A 20347-nucleotide genomic window follows, 5' to 3' on the forward strand; every position below is an offset into this window, starting at 1 on the left:
CTCAACTAAGTGCCCCTCTGCCATCACCCCAAGCTGATATGTTCCTGGCATGAACCAGAGGTAGCATTAGCTTGATGCCATCCGCAGCTTGCCACACACAGCACCTGCTTTTAATCGGAGCAAAGCAGAGTTACTGTGTTGGGTGTGCATCTGAGATTCTATTCACAACATGTCACTTAAGGCTGAAGTCTCAGTACAGCTCACAAGTCTCTGGGAAACAATGATGAGCTAAAACCATTTTTAAACAGCTTATTTCGTGCTGTAATTTTGTCACTGTTGTGTGTGCGTCTTACATTCTGGAACTAGTCTTTCCCTAGGCTTTAATCCATTGTTTATTATTATTAGCCTTTCCTTTCTTATTTGTGTGCTTATTTGTTTGTTATTGTAATATTTGGGAAAGCCAAGGCATGTGTGAAGCCATAATATTACTGACCAGAATAAAGAACACCATCTGGGCCAGGCATTCATAATCAGGCATGATTTGCATACTTTTTAAAGTGATCAGCTCATAAATCAGATTAATAACATGTGTGACAATGTGATTTAAAAACACACACACTAAAGTCCTTTTCACATGCTAATTTGTCCTGGAAATAGCTATTCTTTTAATATTTTTCAAGACATTTCCTTGCAATGTTGTCACATGAGTATTTCCCACTACACTTTTTAAAAATCCTACAGGACATACCCACTGTATCCAGTCTTGCTAGCTCACATCAGCAAACAAAAGAAAACACAAATGCAAAATGGTTTTATTAAGCGGATGTTGAGGAGGTAGATAATCTGGCGGCTCTACTTTAAATGGCTAAGTGAATGAGGCGCATCTGCTGCATCAATGCAAGATTCTTTCCTGGAACTTATTTTTCAGTGTTTTGGTTTGTTTTTGCAGTCCTTCCAACTTTCATACTGTGGAGGCCATGCTGAAGCTCGTTTTGAAAATAATTGTGCAGGCTAGATAGCACTAGAAGGGTTAAGAACAGCCCCTAATTGTTCTACAGCTGTTGTAGATTGCTCTGATGGTAAATTGGAGCAACATTTTGTTTCAGAGATGTCACTTTTAATTTCCCCCTTTGAGCCATTATTAATTGGTTTTGACATCTTGTGGGGACATACATACAGGAATGGTAATGTGTGGTGAATTTTTCCATTGCAAATGGGTATTTTCATCATGCAAATATGAGGGATATATGAAAACACCCATAATTTATCCTTGCTTTATTAGCCTTTAGCAATCTGCTAGTAGTGTTTATCCTTGGAGCTTTTTCTCCTTTACCTCCCTTAAGACCACCCATTACCTGTTTTTGTCTCTGGAACTGTAAACTCCATTAAGTTCTATATGAGATTTTTGAAGTGGCAGAATTATTCAGAAATAAGTAGACAAAATGGCTATCATTAACTAACCCCCCCTCCATTTTAAAGTGCTCCAGTGAATTAACTTGTTTGCATGGAGCTAGAAATTATCAATAAAAGCATGTTACTCGTCTTTCAAAGTCATGCTTAACACTCTTCATCCTTGCCACATTTCATTTATTGGTTTAACATATTGATGAGCTAAGGCAAACCATGTTCAGCTGTGTTGTGCTGAACTTTCAAGAAAAAGTCCTCACCCATTCATTTTCCTATGCCCAGGTGCTTCTGGAATCCCCTTGGCAGCTGTGGAACATTGGGTTGCCAACTAACCACAAAACAGCCCAGCCTTCTCTTGTGCCTGTAACTGCAGCTTGATCTGCAGAAATCAGCAGGTAAAGATTTTTAGGGCCTGGAGCCATTATCACCTTCTGATATGAAGAGATCAAGCTGCCTTACACAAGCATGGAAATACATTTTTAACCCTAGAAGCAGAACTGTCTCAGAGGATCCTGTTACGTTCTTACTCCTTTAAGGTTACATTTCCAAAACTCCAACTAAATGTGTAGAGTTCCCCGCTCCCCTTTTAGAAGTTTGCTATAAATACGCTAACTTTTTGTAAATTTCATACGAAATCTGACCTACATGATTAGACTCTGTTGTATGTTTGCTCTTTTTAAAACCATGCGTAATCATGTAATAGGATGATTGTGTGCAGTTATTTTGCTATATGTAGCTATGGTGCATGTATGCTTGCCACAGCTTCCAAGAGCATGTACAGAGAAATTGGTTTCCTTTTTGAGCTCAGTTTACAGAAGCCCATCTGTGGACCCCACAGGGGTCTATGGACCACAAGTTAAGAACCGTTGAAGTAGCCCTTGGAAATATCCTTACCAAGTATTGATTCTATGCCAATTGATGGTATCACTTAGAGGGAAGAGATATAAAAGAAGAGGCAGCTGATCCAAGGTCTCTTCCTTAAGTTTAAGCCTTCTCTTCATCAGCATTTCATGCCACAGTGTTTAAAGAAGAGAATTTCTTAAACCAAGCTAAAAAATGCACACCACCACCATAAACTGTTGGTGAGGAGGAATTAAAGAACCTTTTGATGAGGGTGAAAGAGGAGAGCGCAAAATATGGTCTGAAGCTCAACATCAAAAAAAGAAGATCATGGCCACTGGGCCCATCACCTCCTGGCAAATAGAAGGGGAAGAAATGGAGGCAGTGAGAGATTTTACTTTCTTGGGCTCCATGATCACTGCAGATGGTGACAGCAGTCACGAAGTTAAAAGACGCCTGCTTCTTGGGAGAAAAGCAATGACAAACCTAGACAGCTCTTAAAAAGTAGAGACATCACCTTGCCAACAAAGGTCCATATAGTAAAAGCTATGGTTTTCCCGGTTGTGATGTATGGAAGTGAAAGCTGGACCATAAAGAAGGCTGATCGCCGAAGAATTGATGCTTTTGAATTATGGTGCTGGAGGAGACTCTTGAGAGTCCCATGGACTGCAAGAAGATCAAACCTCTCCATTCTTAAGGAAATCAGCCCTGAGTGCTCACTGGAAGGACAGATCGTGAAGCTGAGGTTCCAATACTTTGGCCACCTCATGAGAAGAGAAGATTCCCTGGAAAAGACCCTGATGTTGGAAAAGATGGAGGGCACAAGGAGAAGGGGACGTCAGAGGACAAGATGGTTGAACAGTGTTCTCGAAGCTACCAGCATGAGTTTGACCAAACTGCGGGAGGCAGTGGAAGACAGAAGTGCCTGGCGTGCTTTGGTCCATGGGGTCACGAAGAGTTGGACATGACTAAACAACAACAACAACCATAAACTGTTAGGTGGTCATGACTCTCTCAGAGATACACAGCTGTTAAAGGATCCTGTTTACTGTAGGTACCATTGTTGCACAACTGCCCTTCCATTTGCTATTCTGTGGGTGTGGTTTTGGCAAAGGGAGTTGCAAGGAATAGAAATTCCAGGTGCACCTTTATTCCAATTGTAGACGTAGATCCCAATGATTGATTTAGCAAATAGCCTGCTACTTCCAACTATCCATGCCTAGGGGTGAGGGCAGGTGAATTTATCAGGCATGCTTGAGGTGAAGGTGTAAGGAACATGGTGCTGCTGGGATGTGTCTCTAACTACCAAGGTATCTGGGGGTATTTTGCTCTGATATTTGGTTAGTTTTAAATGCACTCTTATTGTAATGATAAGATGTGGTGAGAATAGGTAGGTGGGGGAGAGGAAATCAGTGTAAAAGAAGGAAACAGGAAAAGAAAATGTTATCCTTTGTTCAGTTCTAAAGGCCACTATCCAACCAAAGCACGAAGGAAAGTCGATGGAGTTTTATAGAGGAGCCAAGGAGAAAATTAGGGACAACAAACCTACTAAACAAATAAGGAGTAAAGAGCAACCATTACTTTCAGATACCTAGGAGCTGCCCTGCCTAATCACTGTTGGAGATTTTATGATTCATAATGTTGGTACATTTACTGCTTGCTGGTGATTAGATGGAGACTGAAGACTAAATGGCTAAAATGACCCTAAGGCTTTTACATCAGTAATCTTAGATCTCCACTGTCTGATCATTATCTTGTCCTCTGTTTGTTACATTGATGCATTACAAAATTGGGCCCATGATTGTAATGGGAGTGTTGGAGACAGATTCCACAAAACACTTTTCTTTGCCAGTTTTCTGGTTCTTCAGCAGATAATATAAAAGTATTTTTTTTTATCATCACTGCGTTTCCCAAAATAGGGATGTTCTCTATTAGTACTATGGTGAAATTATATTGCAAAAGCGATGCTTAAAAAACCCAGCTGTACTTCAGCTTCTTTACAGACTAGTGGGGAAAATGTTGTTTTTTTCATGGTAACCTCCTTACAAACTAGTGGTAATGCAGTTACTCCCAGGAATTAAGTAATTTCTAAACAGACAGGGTTTTTTGTAAATCATTTTACAGTGGTACCTCGGGTTAAGTACTTAATTCGTTCCGGAGGTCCGTTCTTAACCTGAAGCACCACTTTAGCTAATGGGGCCTCCTGCTGCTGCCGCGCCGCTGGAGCACGATTTCTGTTCTCATCCTGAAGCAAAGTTCTTAACCCGAGGTAATATTTCTGGATTAGCAGAGTTTGTAACCTGAAGCGTATGCAACATAAAGCATATGTAACCCGAGGTACCACTGTATTTGTGCTTATTGCTGACCTCTAAAGGGAGATAATGCACATATATAGGTACTACAATTGCTTGGCTCGTTGTGTGTGGTTATACATCTATCCCATGTACAATTGATTTTTTAAATGGGTTTATTTCCCATTGTATCCATTCCTTGCTAGAAATATCTTTCCTTTCAGGGATGCCTTGATTGCTGTAATCTCATAACCATTCTGAGATGTACTGTGGTTTGGAGGAAGGCCCATCATTACATTGCTGCCTCTCTGGGTTTTATGGTGTCAGAAGACATTGCATCATTGTGTTGTGACATTTGCATAAATAATTAATCATCCACAATCATGGGAGATAGATTTCACTTTGCAAGGGTAAAGGGCTAAAATCTCAAGACGGTGGATTATGTGAGAGTGTCTAATTGTCCAGACAGGTCTCTGTGGTAGGCTGCATAGGAAATATCCTGTGGTGACATGATCTTAACGAGAAATCACTTTGATTGTTGGAAACTCATGTCCCCTAATATTAATGCAAGTGCTTTTGATTCTGTAAAATAAAACAGTGCAAATGATTTCTGCTGAGCGAGTGAAAGTGAATTCCTGGGTATCTGTTTAGCATCTTGCCTTCTTCTTTCTTCTTCTTCTTTGACGATCACTCTTAGCCAAGTAAGATTGTCTTCCATGAACACAATCTTAGCATCTTGATTACCGTTAACAGTCATAGTTGGCTCATACAAAATCAGCTTTAAAAAAACCCCATTTGAGTTTCTGTTCTTATTGCTGGGCTTTAAATGGCATGTTATGGTGGCAATGAGGTTCCATTTCAACAGATGTAGTTCTGCTTTTAAGCCAATGTAACAACTTTGCCTACTCCCTGCCCTTATTGGTTTGTTTTTATTCTTGTTTTTATTATGTATTTTGCTTTTTTATCTTGTATTGTTATGTTGTGAACCACTCTGAGATCTACGGATGAAGGGTGGAATACAGATTTAATAAGTAACAACAACAATTCTCCTATAAGAATGAAAGCTTGTAATCTGTATGTCTATTGATGTGGCATATTGTTCTGATAGTAGTGGTTTAAAATTACAGCTGATGGTAATGTTTCAAGCTCACTCCAGTGTTTTTACACTAGTGTTTCTTCTAGCTAGGCGCAATATTATAATTTTCCCTATGATACATGTTTTCTTCAAGTATATAATGTGATAGATTCTTGCCTTGCTTTAACATAACATTGAAAGAAGAAAAAGGGAGTTGCAGAACGAAAAATATTGATACGCTCTCCCACAAAAGGAAACAAAGCTTCAAATTGATGCTCAACATAGAAAGTTTTAGGAGTTCTATTGATAACAAAGAGTTAATAAAATATTTAAAAATATTATTCAGTATATCTTGTAGACATACACAATTTGAAGTCATTAGTATTTTTTAAAATTCACAAATATTTTTCCAAATGCCCCAGGCAAGGGTGATATGCCAGAACACATTGAGCATAGTAATAATAATAATAATAATAATAATAATAATAATAATAATAATAATAATAATAATAAAGCCGCTACCGCTGAGAAGGCCCTCTGCCTGGTTCCCTGTAACTTCACTTCTTGCAGTGAGGAAACTGCCAGAAGGCCCTCGGAGCTGGACCTCAGTGTCTGGGCTGAATGATGGGAGTGGACCCTGGGCCGAGGCCGTTTAGAGCTTTAAAAGTCAGCACCGACACTTTGAATTGTGTTTGGAAACGTACTGGGAGCCAGTACATGTTACAATGAAGCGTTTCTCTTCGGTGAAGCTGGATGTTGGAAGATACAAGACAGTCATAATAAAGTACTTCACATTAACAACATGTGTGAAGTACTATGTTATGACTGTGTGTGATTCCCACAAGATGTAGTGAGGGCCGCCAACTTTAAAAGAGAATTAGTCACATTTATGTAGGGTAAGGCTATGTTCTACCCTCACTGCCAGTTCCACTCACATCCTGCTTTAAGGCTTCCCATAGACTTCTGCCTAACTAATGTGAGAGCAGGATTCTGTATTGGATAAGCAATTTGCCTGACCTAGAAGGGTTCTCTTTATGCATAAGGCACAAGAAAGACCATCTCCTGTCAGGTGTTAAGACTTGCAGAGAGACTTCTTGGTAGTTTCACTGCCTTCAGAACTCCAGCAGGGTGGTTTGGGGAAGGTCACTCTGTGGCAGCTCCTAGGTTGTGGAATTCCTTCCCCAACAGAGGTGCTTCGGGCCTCTTCCTTATACAGTTTCTGACATACGCTGAAGATGTGCCTCTTTACCCTTGCCTTTGACACCTGAAGTGTGTGTTTTCAGGACCCACCCTATTCCCGCGACTAGAATTTGTTTTAACTGATTCTAATATTGAGTTTTAAGTGGTTGTAACTCCCACTGGGACCTGCTGGTTCAAGGTGGATGGTGATGATAATGATAGTCGGTAGAACTTGATAGTTTTAACCTCAAGGCTGTGGGTTCGAGCCCCATGCTGGGCAAAAGATTCCTGCATTGCAAGGCGCTGGACTAGATGACTCCTGTGGTCTCTTCTAACTTTATGATTCTTTAACAATGATAATAATTTATAATGGTTTAGACTAGAGTTGCATAGTGGAGCATGGAAGAACATTCTGCTGCCTGAGCTTAGATTTATGATCTAACTTTGGAATCCGCCCCCACTCTTAGGATTGCGTTGCTGATGTGGACCAAACTGTCACATCTTCTCAGGCTAGGCCACTTGTTATAACAACCTTTGCCTGAGAGACATGATCCATTCTCCAGATCCAAGCCCCAAGGCCTCTCATTAGTTTCACTGAGCTTTTATAATCTCATACCAGTGACTTTTCCATTGACAGGGTGGCTTAGGTTGATATTAAACTTGTCTTTCAAGACCTTTATAATACTTAGTAGTAATACTGCTTTGCTTGTTCCAGTGGCTGTTCAAAGTTATAATGACAAAGGGCACTTGTCCTCTAGTGGCTGTGGTTTCTTGCTGCATAAAACCCATAAGTCCTCTGGAGCAAAGTAGTAAATTTTCCTTGGAAAGGTTTATAGCTGAGTACATTGAAAGCTAAACACTGAGGCTGTGGGCCAGCAAAAATCACAAATCCTTGCAATGAAAACATTCCAGGCATATTGCTAGAACTGTCACCTTTCCTGCTAAACATTTTCTTTTAAAAACAAAATATCACTCAGAGGCAATGTGTGGGACATAAAAGCTGAAATAAAAAAATCTTTTCTACTATTCCCCCCCCCCTTGCATCCAGTTGTTTTTACCTGATACCCATTTTTGCATATCAACAGACCAAAAGAAATCATGCTGTTGCTATTTTCGGGGGCTGAAAGAAAATCGCTTGTGTGGGGAACTTCTTGAAGGGTGGTATATAAATCATTTAAATAAACAAAAATGAATAATACATCCGAGGCAGTGAGAGATTTTACTTTCTTGGGCTCCATGATCAGTGCAGATGGTGACAGCAGTCACGAAATTAAAAGACGCCTGCTCCTTGGGAGAAAGGCGATGGCAAACCTAGACAACATCTTAAAAAGCAGAGACATCACCTTGCCAACAAAGGTCCGTATAGTAAAAGCCATGGTTTTCCCAGTAGTGATGTATGGAAGTGAGAGCTGGACCATAAAGAAGGCTGATCGCCGAAGAATTGATGCTTTTGAATTATGGTGCTGGAGGAGACTCTTGAGAGTCCCATGGACTGCAAGAATATCAAACCTCTCCATTCTGAAGGAAATCAGCCCTGAGTGCTCACTGGAAGGACAGATCGTGAAGCTGAGGCTCCAATACTTTGGCCACCTCATGAGAAGAGAGGACTCCCTGGAAAAGACCCTGATGTTGGGAAAGATGGAGGGCACAAGGAGAAGGGGACGACAGAGAATGAGATGGTTGGATGGTGTTCTTGAAGCTACTAGCATGAGTTTGATCAAACTGCGGGAGGCAGTGGAGGACAGAAGTGCCTGGCGTGCTCTGGTCCATGGGGTCACGAAGAGTCGGACACGACTAAACGACTAAACAACAACAACAATGCAAAAGTATTAGCAAATAGTGGATGCAAGCTCACAAGGGTTATGGCTAATAGGGTCTCTGAAGAATGTTGGGCAAATGATGCTTCAGTGAGGGCAGGCAAAATGGAGAGATTTTGAGCCAGGGTTCTGGGGAAATATTCAAAATGGCAGAGGGATATGCTACCTTAGCAACAAGTGTCAGAGGTGAAGCACAGAATAGCTCAGTCTGATTTGATATTTGAAGGAGAACGGTGCCCTCTCTCCTTGTCCTAGCAATGTGTTTCCTTTCATGTATTGCACACAGTAGCATGTTTATGCAACTGATGCTTTGTGGAAATGGAAAGCACATAGCAGCACCGGAGTCACCTAATGAATTATGTCCGTGGATGCTCTGCATAAAGGCTTCTTTATGCTTGTGCAACAGGGTTGCCTCCCTACCCCACCCCACCCCCAATTGGATTGGGTGGGTCAGGCAAACCCCTAAAACCTCACATAGCAGGAGGGAAGTGGGGATTCTTCTGTGGTGTGAGGAAATACTTGCACAGATGGAACGTTCGACATATGTTGAACGTTCATCACTTCTGAAAAAGTTTTGTGATTTCTTCATATCGGAATCCTCTGTTGTAATAAGGGGTAAACTTGAATTTGCTGTTAAAGAAATTCTGTGTGTGTGTGTGTGTGTGTGTGTGTGTGTGCGTGCATCTGTTTGTCTTGCGCCAACTTTTTTCTGCCTGTGTATGCTCCATATCCAACACCTTATTTTAGTAATGTAGTCTTTGCTAGTGGCAGGAGATGGCTTACCCAGATGTCTTCAATTATAGGACTTCCTGTCAGATGTGGGATCTCTTGGCTCAGACCAACCCTGTGATAAAATTCTGGGATATGAAATTATACCAGCTGCTTGTTATGTGCCACCGTTTTAGAAGAAATCTATTTTAAAAGTTTGTTCGAATTATAAAGAACATGTAGGGCCTTGCGACAAAATATTGCAGTGTGCGCTGTTTTTATGGTCAGAATTTCAGGCATATGATTCCTCCCTGTCCCCGTCCCCCCACCGCAACAGTCAGTCAGCCAGCGTTCTGTGCCCACTGAGCAGATCAGTCTTCTTTCAACTGCTCCCCCCCTTCATTTGCACTCCCCGTTGTTTTTAGGGATGTGTGTGGAGTGAACACACTTGCCCCAAATCCCAGCTACATTACATTCTTTAACTTTTCTGCTGAAGTGTATGAGCCACCCCTTTGCATCCCTGGAGAGTTAAAAAAACAAAAAGCTTTATGGTGTGAACCAAAAATTAACCAATATCATGAGGTGCTTTCCTTATGCTCTTTCATTCATATATATATATATGCCTCTGCTTCTTCTGTACTCCTTTTTCAGCAATGCCATTCTTCCCCCTCCTTTCCAGTTTTTTGTTTTTTGTTTGTAGCTTATCCCCACTTTAACATATTTTAAATTCAGGTTTATTTGGGGGTTACATCAAGTTTGTGGGTGAGGCTACATAGAGTATACAGAAATCCTAAGAGGTAAGTCCATAGGACATACCCTCCTTTAAGCAAATTAAGTTAAGTTTTAACTTAAGACAAAATTTAGCTCCAAGCTTTTTCAGTGCCATGTTTTGCAAATTGTGAGATAAATCAGTGGAAATTTACAGAATACATTTTTCTTACCACTGCATGCAGTTGAGAAGGCTCCTCTTGCTGATTTAGCACACTGGTACCTCCTGTTTTAAACTTCTAAGCCACAGAAGAGAGTGTATCTTGGGAGCAGTGTCAACTTTTCATATATTCAGCACTTGCAGCTGAACATAGGGTTTTTCATATATGAACATCTGAAACTGGCTTCGATGGACTCATAACACTGGTCTTTCTAGCCTATAACCATCTCCTCTGTCCTGGAAGTGGCTCTTTAAGATCTCAGGCAGAGGACTCACACAATCCTGCTATCTGACATCCTTTGCTAGCTTCATAAGCAATTGAACCTTGGACTTTAGAACTCTTGGAACAGCTTTCTCCAACCTGGTGACTTTCAGATGCTTTTGGCCTACAAGTCCCATCATCCTTGACCGTTGGCCATGCTCACTGACACTGATGGTCCCAACAATAGCTGGAGGGGACCAGTCTGTGGAGTTACATGGCTTGTTACCTCATCTGCTGTTTGTGAGAACTACGTTAATGGTTCATGTATTTACTGCCTATTTCAAGATAAAGAACACATGCAATTTGGACTTAACATTTCTGAATGAGAGAAGCAGAGCCTAGATGGTGATTTGCATCCCTTTTGGGATTATACCAATTCAATTTCTGAAGAAAAATGGACAGAAAGCATTTGTAGCTACATTTATAAATAAAGTACTGAAGGCATTTCTCTAACCCAAGGCAATTTTATTTCCCCAAAATCATATTCATGACTGAAATGCACATACTGCTTAAAAAAGCAACACCACTGCAGAGCAGAACAAGGGCTTTGAAAACCATCTGGATAGCTGTTCAGGAAATTGGCAACACATTCAGAAGAGGGTTTTTTTTATTGAATTACCAGAAACTAACTCTGTTGCAAAAATTCTCCTGCTTTTTTGTAAAATGAGGAAAGCACGAAAAATGTGGCTATAATAAATATGGTACTACATCTGCAGTGGATTAACAATATTCTTTTGTAGACAAATTAAAAAATAAATTTGGAAAACTATAACAGCTTAAATGACCATTTCCCCCCTCTATTCCTTGTCAAAATGTCTTCCATTTTTCTTCCCCAGCCATGTAGTACTCTATTGTTCTGACTGCTAAGATGCCTATATCTGATTCTACTAATTGTAGTTCTATTTGACATTTATTTTTTCCTCACAGTATGCTAAGAACATAGAAGTGCCTCTCGTACAGACTTTTTGCAGTGGGCAAGTTCACCTACAGCACTATACAATTCAGTTCAAACACTTTATAGGGCGAAATGTAACAATAACTTGGATGCAGTGTCAAATAAGCTCTGATAACATTTTAAAAGTCCACCCTGCGTGTTCATTTAGTTCTTTCCTTTACAACAAACTTACCTTTTTTTCAACTTAACGTTTTTGTTTTGTGTTCCAGAGTAAGGAAATTGGACTTCAGATGCACGAAGAACTCCTGAAGGTGACCAATGAACTCTACACTGTGAGTAACATGAATCTTGCACTTCTAAAATGATTTTTTTTTGCCAGACTTTAGTCCAAAATCCGACATTACTAGGGTCTTCTTTTACTTTCCTCCTCCTCCAATAAATCACCCCAGAATTTACTTGCTACTCCCCTGGCACTAGAGAGAGATGAAAAGTGACTGTAAATACTGGTTATGGTGGGAGTGCTGCTAGAATTGAGAGGTGTAGTTGTATATCTGTTGAGAAATATACATGTTGCTGGTGGCAAACATCTCATTGTAGTGGCAGGTAGTATACCAGTGGAATGTTTATTACTCCATTACCACAAGATAAACGAAAGGCACTGCAGCTTAGGCATGCTTAACTGAAAATGGGACAGTAGTAAAGGCATCTGGTGAGGTGGGGCAAGATGAAGGAAGAAGATGGTCATGGGGGTTTAGTGACAAGTACATTAAGCAGTTTTGTAATATAAGATATTGCAAGTTTCTGAGGTGGTTTATGATGTGATTTGAAAGAGACATGTATGACACCACTAAACTGGCAATCCCCCTGCCTCTGCAAATGCCTTTGCTTCAATTCTCTCTCTCTATATTTAATACTAGAAATTACAGAAATGGCTTAAGGTTATGATATTTTGGCATGGCATTTGGAACTCAGTCAAGAGGTCATGTTTTTGGTTAGTTTTGAAACAGACCAGACTATGCACAGCCAAGGTAAAGGTAAAGGTAAAGGTACCCCTGCCCGAACAGGCCAGTCTTGACAGACTCTGGGGTTTGTGCGCCCATCTCACATCTATAGGCCGGGGGCCAGCGCTGTCCGGAGACACTTCCGGGTCACGTGGCCAGCGTGACAAAGCTGCATCTGGCGAGCCAGCGCAGCACACGGAACGCCGTTTACCTTCCCGCTGGTAAGCGGTACCTATTTATCTACTTGCACCCGGGGGTGCTTTCGAACTGCTAGGTTGGCAGGCGCTGGGACCGAGTAGCGGGAGCGCACCCCGCTGCGGGGATTCGAACCGCCAACCTTACGATCGGCAAGCCCTAGGCGCTGAGGCTTTAACCCAAGGTACTTGCTCATAATTAAAACTAGGGAAAAACTCCCCCCTTTCTGTTTAAATTCACATTGGTATGTGGGATATTTAGTTTAATATATAAACTTTGTTTTTCTCCTAACTATGCCATGCTCAAATCTCATAATATATAATATTCAGAGAGGTATCCTGAGTGTTCAGAACTGGACATAGTACTCCAGATGTGGTCTGACCAGTGCAGAATAGAATGGAACAGTTACCTTTCATGATCTGGACACAGTGCTTTTGTTAATGCAGCTAAGACTGAATTATTATTATTATTTTAAGAGCCTCATTCTATTTAGCTTTTGATCAACTAAATCAGCTAGATGCTCTTCACATATCATGCTGCCAAACCAGGTATTCTATCTCCCTCTCCCACCTCCGTCTCATATTTGTTCCTCTGATCGTTCATACCTAAATGTGGGACTTTATCTTTATTTTCATTGGAGTTTGTTATGGTGTTTTGGCCCAGCATTTCAACCCGTCAAGATGATTTTGAACCTTGATCCTGTCTTTTTATAGTGTTAGCGACCCCCACCCCAGCGTTTTGTCATATGCAAGTTTGATAAGCATTACTTGTCCTCCGTTCTAATCATTTACAAAGTTGCTGAAAGGTACAGGACCCAAGACACAGCCCTCTGCTCAAGCCCTCACTCCAGGTTAACAGAGAACCATTTAATGAGTTCCAGCTTTTATTTTTCTCTACAACAAAACATTTTTTATGCCAAGAAAGAAGTAAGCTAGGAATGTGGATACGGTTGCCAGGTCACTTGAAAAATAAGCTCTTTTGTGTATTCCTTTGGGGACCAGTGTGGCATAGCCTAAGATCCTTGGTTGACAGGAAGGTTGAAAAAGAACAGTGGTAGTCTGAATGGTGTGCTCCAGATGCTGTTGGAGCACAGATGTCATCTTCCTTCACAATTAGCCACGGTGACTGGGTGGATGGGAAGGCAGCAACATCTGGAGGGCAGCACTTTGGCTGTCTGTGCCCTAGAGTGTCCATGGAGAGTTTGCTACTCTGTGTAAAAGACAAAAACAAAGCAAGTGAAGCAGCATCATGGGTTGATACTGTCTCACAATGTCTTTGAGGCCACACTGTACATTGGATGATATCTTATGCAAAATCAGATCACTCATCCATCTAGCTCAGTATTGCCAATATTGACTAGTAGAGGCTGTCCAGGTTTTCAGACAGGGATCTCTCCCTGGAAATACCAAGATCCAGGGATTGAACCTGGGACGTTTGCCAGGCAAAGCAGATGCTCTGCTGCTGGACAACAGCTCTTCTTAACTGCCTAGAGCAGGTATGGGGAACCTCCAGCTGGTGCTTTACTTATAACTCCCAACAGCCCAGACCATTGACCATTGCTTGCTGGGGCTGATGGATGTTGTTGTTAAGCAGCATCTGGAAGGCAAAATGTTCCCCACCCTGGACTAGAACTAAGGCAGGAACCAATTTGGATATAAGGCAGCTTCATATGGTATGCTTTTAATGTTCCCTTATTGTACGTGATCATAATAAAGTCTGTGTTCCTAAGCATGGTTGAGCAATATGGATACAGGGCACTGGGAATGTCTGATAGGCTGTGCCTCCCCACGTTGTGTAACTGTGTGAAAAAAAATGTTTCCCTGATATCATATGCAAAGACTGGTGGAAGTGGAGGACCGTGTGGAATGCATGTTAACAGGGCCATAAAACCAATTTATTTTTATGCAACATCCTGAATATTTAGAAATAGTTTTATTACTATGCATTGCCTAGAGTACTGTGCAATAAATAGATATTAGTTTTATTTATTGCAGAATACTTTGGGTAATGCAAATTAATGATGCAAAAAGTGACAGACTTTATTGCTATGCCTTGTAAGAATAAGCAATGAGCTTTTTTATATCTACGCTTCCGTGTGTGTGTGTGTGTATGACACACACACACACACACACACATATATATATATATATATATATATATATATATATATGCAGGTTTTGGTGTCTTCGGGTGTCTTCCCGTGTAAGAGTCGGGGTGTCTGTGCGACGTTTCGACGAGGTCTCACTCGTCATCTTCAGGCTGGTGCTTTCGGCTTCTTGTTACTGGAACAAGAAGCCGAAAGCACTTGTTCCAGTAACAAGAAGCCGAAAGCACCAGCCTGAAGATGACGAGTGAGACCTCGTCGAAACGTCGCACAGACACCCCGACTCTTACACGGGAAGACACCCGAAGACACCAAAACCTGCATTCCTGTACCCGTGAAAATCTACGAAAGCATATATATATATATATATATATATATGTGCATGCATACTTTGCTAATCAATGCAGTAACAGGATCTAGTGACTAACTCTAAAGCAAAAAAAGAAATGTCATAGCAGACAGCAAATGCCAGCGAAGTCACATTCAGCCCAAGTCCTTTAGGACTCTGATTGGATTCTATCTGACATTTGAAGGGACAGTTACATAAGAAGGTGTGCTCTAGGCAAATATGTGCCTCTGCAATCCTGAAAAACAGCCGCAGCAGCTTAGAAAGAAACTATATGGAAGACTATTTAAAAATACTTTAAAAAAATAGCCCCAGCAGATTATTAAGAAGCATCACCCCCCCAAAAAAAAACCCCCTGCAAGAAGAGCTGGATGGTAGCTAGGGATGGAAGCAGACAGACCTTCTGTTTTGGGAGGTAGTTTTTAGTCTTCAGTGAGGCCCTGTGTCTTATACCTGCCCTTCATAATTTTGACAGATTGGAGACATAGATCAGAAGCTTAGAATTTGCCATTTTTATCTTGTAGGTTTGACAGGGAGGAGACAGTTCTTTAGGTATCTGGTCAGGACTTCTTTCTTTCACCACCACCACCTCCTCCTATTTATTAGCTGCTTTTTTAAAAAATGGAACTCAAAGCGACTTACAAAAATAAACATTAAAAATAACCTATAATACATACTATATATTAACAGAAACCTACCCCACTGAAAGATAAGCAGAAATTTAAGAGGCAAAAGCACACCTGTCACCTAAAGACAGATAGTGATGGCGCCAGGTGTGCCTCCCTTAGATGCTTTTAAAAGTTAAAACTAGCACTTTGAATTGAGCCTGGCGGGGAGCCAGTGAAGATGACATAACATTAGAGTTTTGTGATCCAACCTGCAAGTCCCAGTTAGCACTTTCTTTCTTCTTCTTTTTACCAACTGAAGTGTCTTGTCTTACAGGGCAACCCCATGTAGAGTGTGTCACAATAATTTAATCTGGATGTGACTAGGACCTGAATGACTCAGATTAGATCTTACTTTTTCAGGAAATTGGGTCCTCCATTAAAGAGGGCAAACCGACACCCTGTGTTGTGGGTGGGTACGATTGGTCAGCCACAACACCCGATTGGTAGGTCCCTCGAAGCTGGGTACAATCTGGCCAATGGGACGCAGTCCAAACGGTTCGAGGGACCTATTTATGCCCATGCACATGACCCAGAGCTTCCTCTTTTGGTGCGTGCATTCGGAACACCCGCCCACCTCTCCCTACTTTTAGGGCTATTCGCTTGACCTTGCTATGCCGTAGTGTGTCGTCTGTTGTTGGGACAGGGGCAAGGCAGGAATTTTCCCCACTTGGCTGATTGGCTGTTGCCATTTGGGTTGCGCCTGCCGTGTAGCAAATTGTCACAACTTGTAAGGTTGCGGAGAGGCTCTGGTTCAGGTGATAGGGATGGGGGAACACTCTCGCCATCCCTATGTGAAGGGTATTCCATTAAAGGAATCCAGGGACTCAGTGGTTTGGTCAATCCCTAAGAGGGGATTGTGCCCGTGCCTGAATCCAGGGGGACATTTGGGTGGCGGAGTTAGCCCGTTCCCGGCTTTCCGCTTATCCTGGTGTTCACCTTTGGCTGACCTATGCTGGAACTCTGGGTCAGCGCTACCTGCATGGCAGGCAGCTAGTCGAACCAGAGCCTATGCAACCAGTCACTTTCTGTAATCAATAAAGTTGTGGCCTAAATTCTGCCAAAAACCAAACCAAAATTTTGAGTCATATGTGAATTTATTTTGGGGAGAGGTTTCTGGGTAGGAACATGTGAAAAATCTTTTGCGGGCACTCCAACAGAGGAACTCAACATTGTACTAAGTTGAGCATTCCATTAGTGCTATCATTTCAGTTTTCTAAAGGGAACGACCCCCCTTTTCTCCCTCCATGCTATTCCAAGGGGTTCTCTTGATCCCCCCCCCAGAGGCAATTTCAGGGGACATGGATTCTTGAGATGAATCCCACCCTGAGTTTTCTCTCACCCACCAAACTGTGAGCCTGACATTTAACAGCAGAGCACAAGCCATAAGAATAGTAGACGAGCATGTTGAATCAGAGCAATGGCCCATCTCATCCAGGGTCCTGTTCTCACAGTGGCCAGTCAGATTCCTATGGAAAACCAGCAGAAATGACCTGAGGGCAACAATACTTACCCCTTACCCAGTTGGTATTCAGAGGTATACTACCTCTGACAGTGGAGGTAGAACACAGACAGCATAACTATATCCTTCATGAATTTGTCTAACCTTTTAAAGCCATCCAAGTTGATAGCTATCACTGCCAACTATGGAAGCAAATTCCATAGTTTAACTGTGCGCTGTGTGAAGGATTTATTTTTGTCAGTTCTGAATCTTCCAAGCCTATCCAAAGCTGACTGTATACCTGCTCCAAATCAGCAAAACACCCAGTTCCATCTTGTCTGGATTAAATTTTAGATTCTTTGATCTTATCCAATCCAATATGATGTAGCCTTTCTTGTAGGATTTTTTTGGTGGGATGAACAAGATTCTATAAAGTACCTTGCAGACAATCTATATTATTGTCACCTAATGCAGAATTAGTGAAAGGGTTCTCTAAAAGTAAATGGATCCAGATACCTCTCAACCCCACCCCACTACAGGTTTTCAGCTTTCTAGCATGAAATCCCTTTTTCGTCCTCTGTGGCCTATATCAGTGTTTCCCAACCGGTGTTCCGCGGCACACGAGTGTGCCGTGAGACATCGGCTGGTGTGCCGCGAGATGCCTGGAGGGAGGCGGGCGAGTCGGGCGGCGAGAGGCGGGGCGGCGGCGGCGAGGAGAGGCCGCGCCTCCTGCTGCTGCCTGGCGCTCCTCCTCGCAGCCGGCAGCGCTGCCTGGGCGCCTCCGCGCGACTCTGCCTCGCTGGGTTTGGTCTCCCAGCAGAGACGGGTCACACGCGCCCCTCCCTCCCTCCCTCAGCCTGCGCGGAGGGAGAGCCAGAGAGAGGCATCGCTCCTGCGCGGCGGGAGAGGGAGCAGCCGGAGCGATGCCCCAAACGAGCTGAATTCCGAGCGAGGGACTGAGGGGGGAGGGAAAAAACTTTCACTTTCGTGCGTCCCTCCCGGCGTGACGCTGCGCGCTGACGTCACGGGGCGGGGCTTTAATGGTGGTGTGCCGCGAGATTTTTTTTCAGTAAACAGGTGTGCCGTTGCCCAAAAAAGTTTGGGAAACACTGGCCTATATGATGGTTATGGTCTGGAGTAGATGGGTTCAGAATTCCTCTTCTTCCATTGCCTTGAGCGATTGCACACCCTAGGCTGAAGCAAACCTGAATTTGACACCTAAGAGCTGCAGCCACCCACAGTGCTCTAACTAGTCTATAAGATGCATATCTGTAAACACATGTTCATCACATTCTGGCTTAAAATCTATTTGATGTAATGTATGAAGTGATTGTATGGCCTTTGACAAGTCACAGTCTCTCAGCCTCATAATCCCTCCGGTCAAATGAGAATCCTGGTGGTGCACCATAGAGTTGTTATGAGGATGAAACACAATGTAAAATACGTTGCCTATTAGAAGAGAAGTGAATGATTAGCTGGGGGAGTCTTGAGCTACGTACACACTCTGTGCCTTTAAAGCACATTCATTTTTTCCAAAGAATTCTGGACACTGTAATTTAGTGTTCACAGAGTTACAATTCCCAGCAACCCTTAACAAACTAAAGTGCCCCAGTTTTTTTGATGCAGGGAAAAGTGCTTTGGGTGTGCTTTAAAGGTACCAACCTTTGCAACCACTGAATTCGTTGTTTTTGTTATAAGCTGACTCGCTGAACTTCCTCACCTTTCAGGTGATGAAAACATACCATATGTACCACGCTGAAAGCATCAGTGCCGAAAGCAAACTGAAGGAAGCCGAGAAGCAAGAAGAGAAGCAGTTCAACAAAGCAGGGGACATCAGCGTGAACCTGTTGCGGCATGAAGATCGGCCCCAGCGCCGCAGCTCTGTCAAGAAGATTGAGAAGATGAAGGAAAAGGTGAGTGAAGGGTTCTCCATGTGGCTGGGCAGAAGGATGCCAATGCCAACCATGCAGTCGCCAGTGCCATGTCAACTGGTGAGCACACATCTACTGAGAGTGCTTCCCAAGTCCAGGGTTTATGGCTGGTGATCATTGGCCGCTTCTGTTACTGAAATATTTCTTTGAATGAATTTGAACTGCTTGGAATGCCTCCTGTTTGCGATAATGTTTGCATGCCATTTCACTGACAAACTGCTTGGGATGGGCATGCAGAACGCCTTTTCTCTTTATTGCTTCTTAGCTGTGGAGAAATGCCCCAAATACAGCAGGTAGCTAGAGCTCTTAGGCCAGGCTTCCTCAACCTCGGCCCTCCTGATGTTTTGAGACTACAATTCCCATCATCCCTGACCACTGGTCCTGTTAGCTAGGGATCATGGGAGTTGTAGGCCAAAAACATCTGGAGGGCCGAGGTTGAAGAAGCCTGTCTTAGGCAGACAAGCAGGCAGTTTCCCCGCAAGAAGCAGAGCCTGGGGGCACATTGTGGAGCACTTCCAAGGAGAGGGTTGTGTTACATCAGCAGGGTTTAATGTGTTCAACCATTCAACTGCCCAATACTAGGAGAGTTGAAAAGGGCAGCTGGAGGGAGGGAAGGCCTCCAGAGTGATGGCTCAGAAAGCAAACAAAACAAAAGTGACCCAGACATCCAGTACAAAAAGGGCAGGGATTGGAAAAGTCCTACAATAGCTGCTCAGGCAGTGTCTCCTGGATCCAACAGAGACAGTCGTGTTCTGGCTCCAAGAGGCTTGGTTGACTGCAGAGCGAAGGAACCTAGCAGGAAATCTAGTCTGCTACAGTAATGCTTATCTGAATAGATGGAAGGGGCATGCAGTACTAGGTGGCAGTCAGCTCATGCGTGTGTTTAGTGCTCTGTGGAACGTTACACTGTTTTTACAGGATAGTTCCTATTGCTATAGTCATAACTGGAATATTAAACAGTCAGGAATCAGCACCCATTCACAGTAACATGCTTGTGGGAAGTGTAACGGAAGTAACACTCTGAAAATAACCAGAATTATTTCTGACTGTACAGCTGAATTAACCTTAGTTCTAAGGCCTAGTGCAAGGGTACTGTTCCTGATGTCCTAACCATGGAAATTAGGAAATCAGAAATTTGCCACAGTCTTGTGTACTGTGCCCCTCATGTGCAGAATGTCTCTCCCTTCGCCTTTCAGAGGCAGCCATGGTTCGTTGTAAACAGAGTTTGCAACCATGCTTCAAACTCTGGTTGCAGACTCTGGAAATAGAGGGAAATGAAATTACATATCTGCAAATCATCCACATGCGATGATGGGTGGGCT

The 20347-nt window shown here is 42.7% G+C and overlaps 1 protein-coding gene across 3 annotated transcripts in view; it reads left to right on the plus strand.

Annotated features, from left to right (window-relative positions):
• The window catches only part of SRGAP3 (SLIT-ROBO Rho GTPase activating protein 3), a 186981-nt gene that overhangs the window by 94024 nt on the left and 72610 nt on the right, over positions 1–20347 (plus strand). For all 3 annotated transcript variants that reach the window (XM_082209313.1, XM_082209311.1, XM_082209312.1), the window contains exons 4-5: positions 11612–11674; positions 18822–19007. In XM_082209313.1, coding sequence (XP_082065439.1) covers positions 11612–11674; positions 18822–19007 — 249 coding nt within the window. The remainder of the gene's footprint in view (positions 1–11611; positions 11675–18821; positions 19008–20347) is intronic.

Source organism: Podarcis vaucheri (genome assembly GCF_965113315.1).
Source record: "Podarcis vaucheri genome assembly, chromosome: 2".
In the NCBI taxonomy this organism is placed as follows: domain Eukaryota; kingdom Metazoa; phylum Chordata; class Lepidosauria; order Squamata; family Lacertidae; genus Podarcis; species Podarcis vaucheri.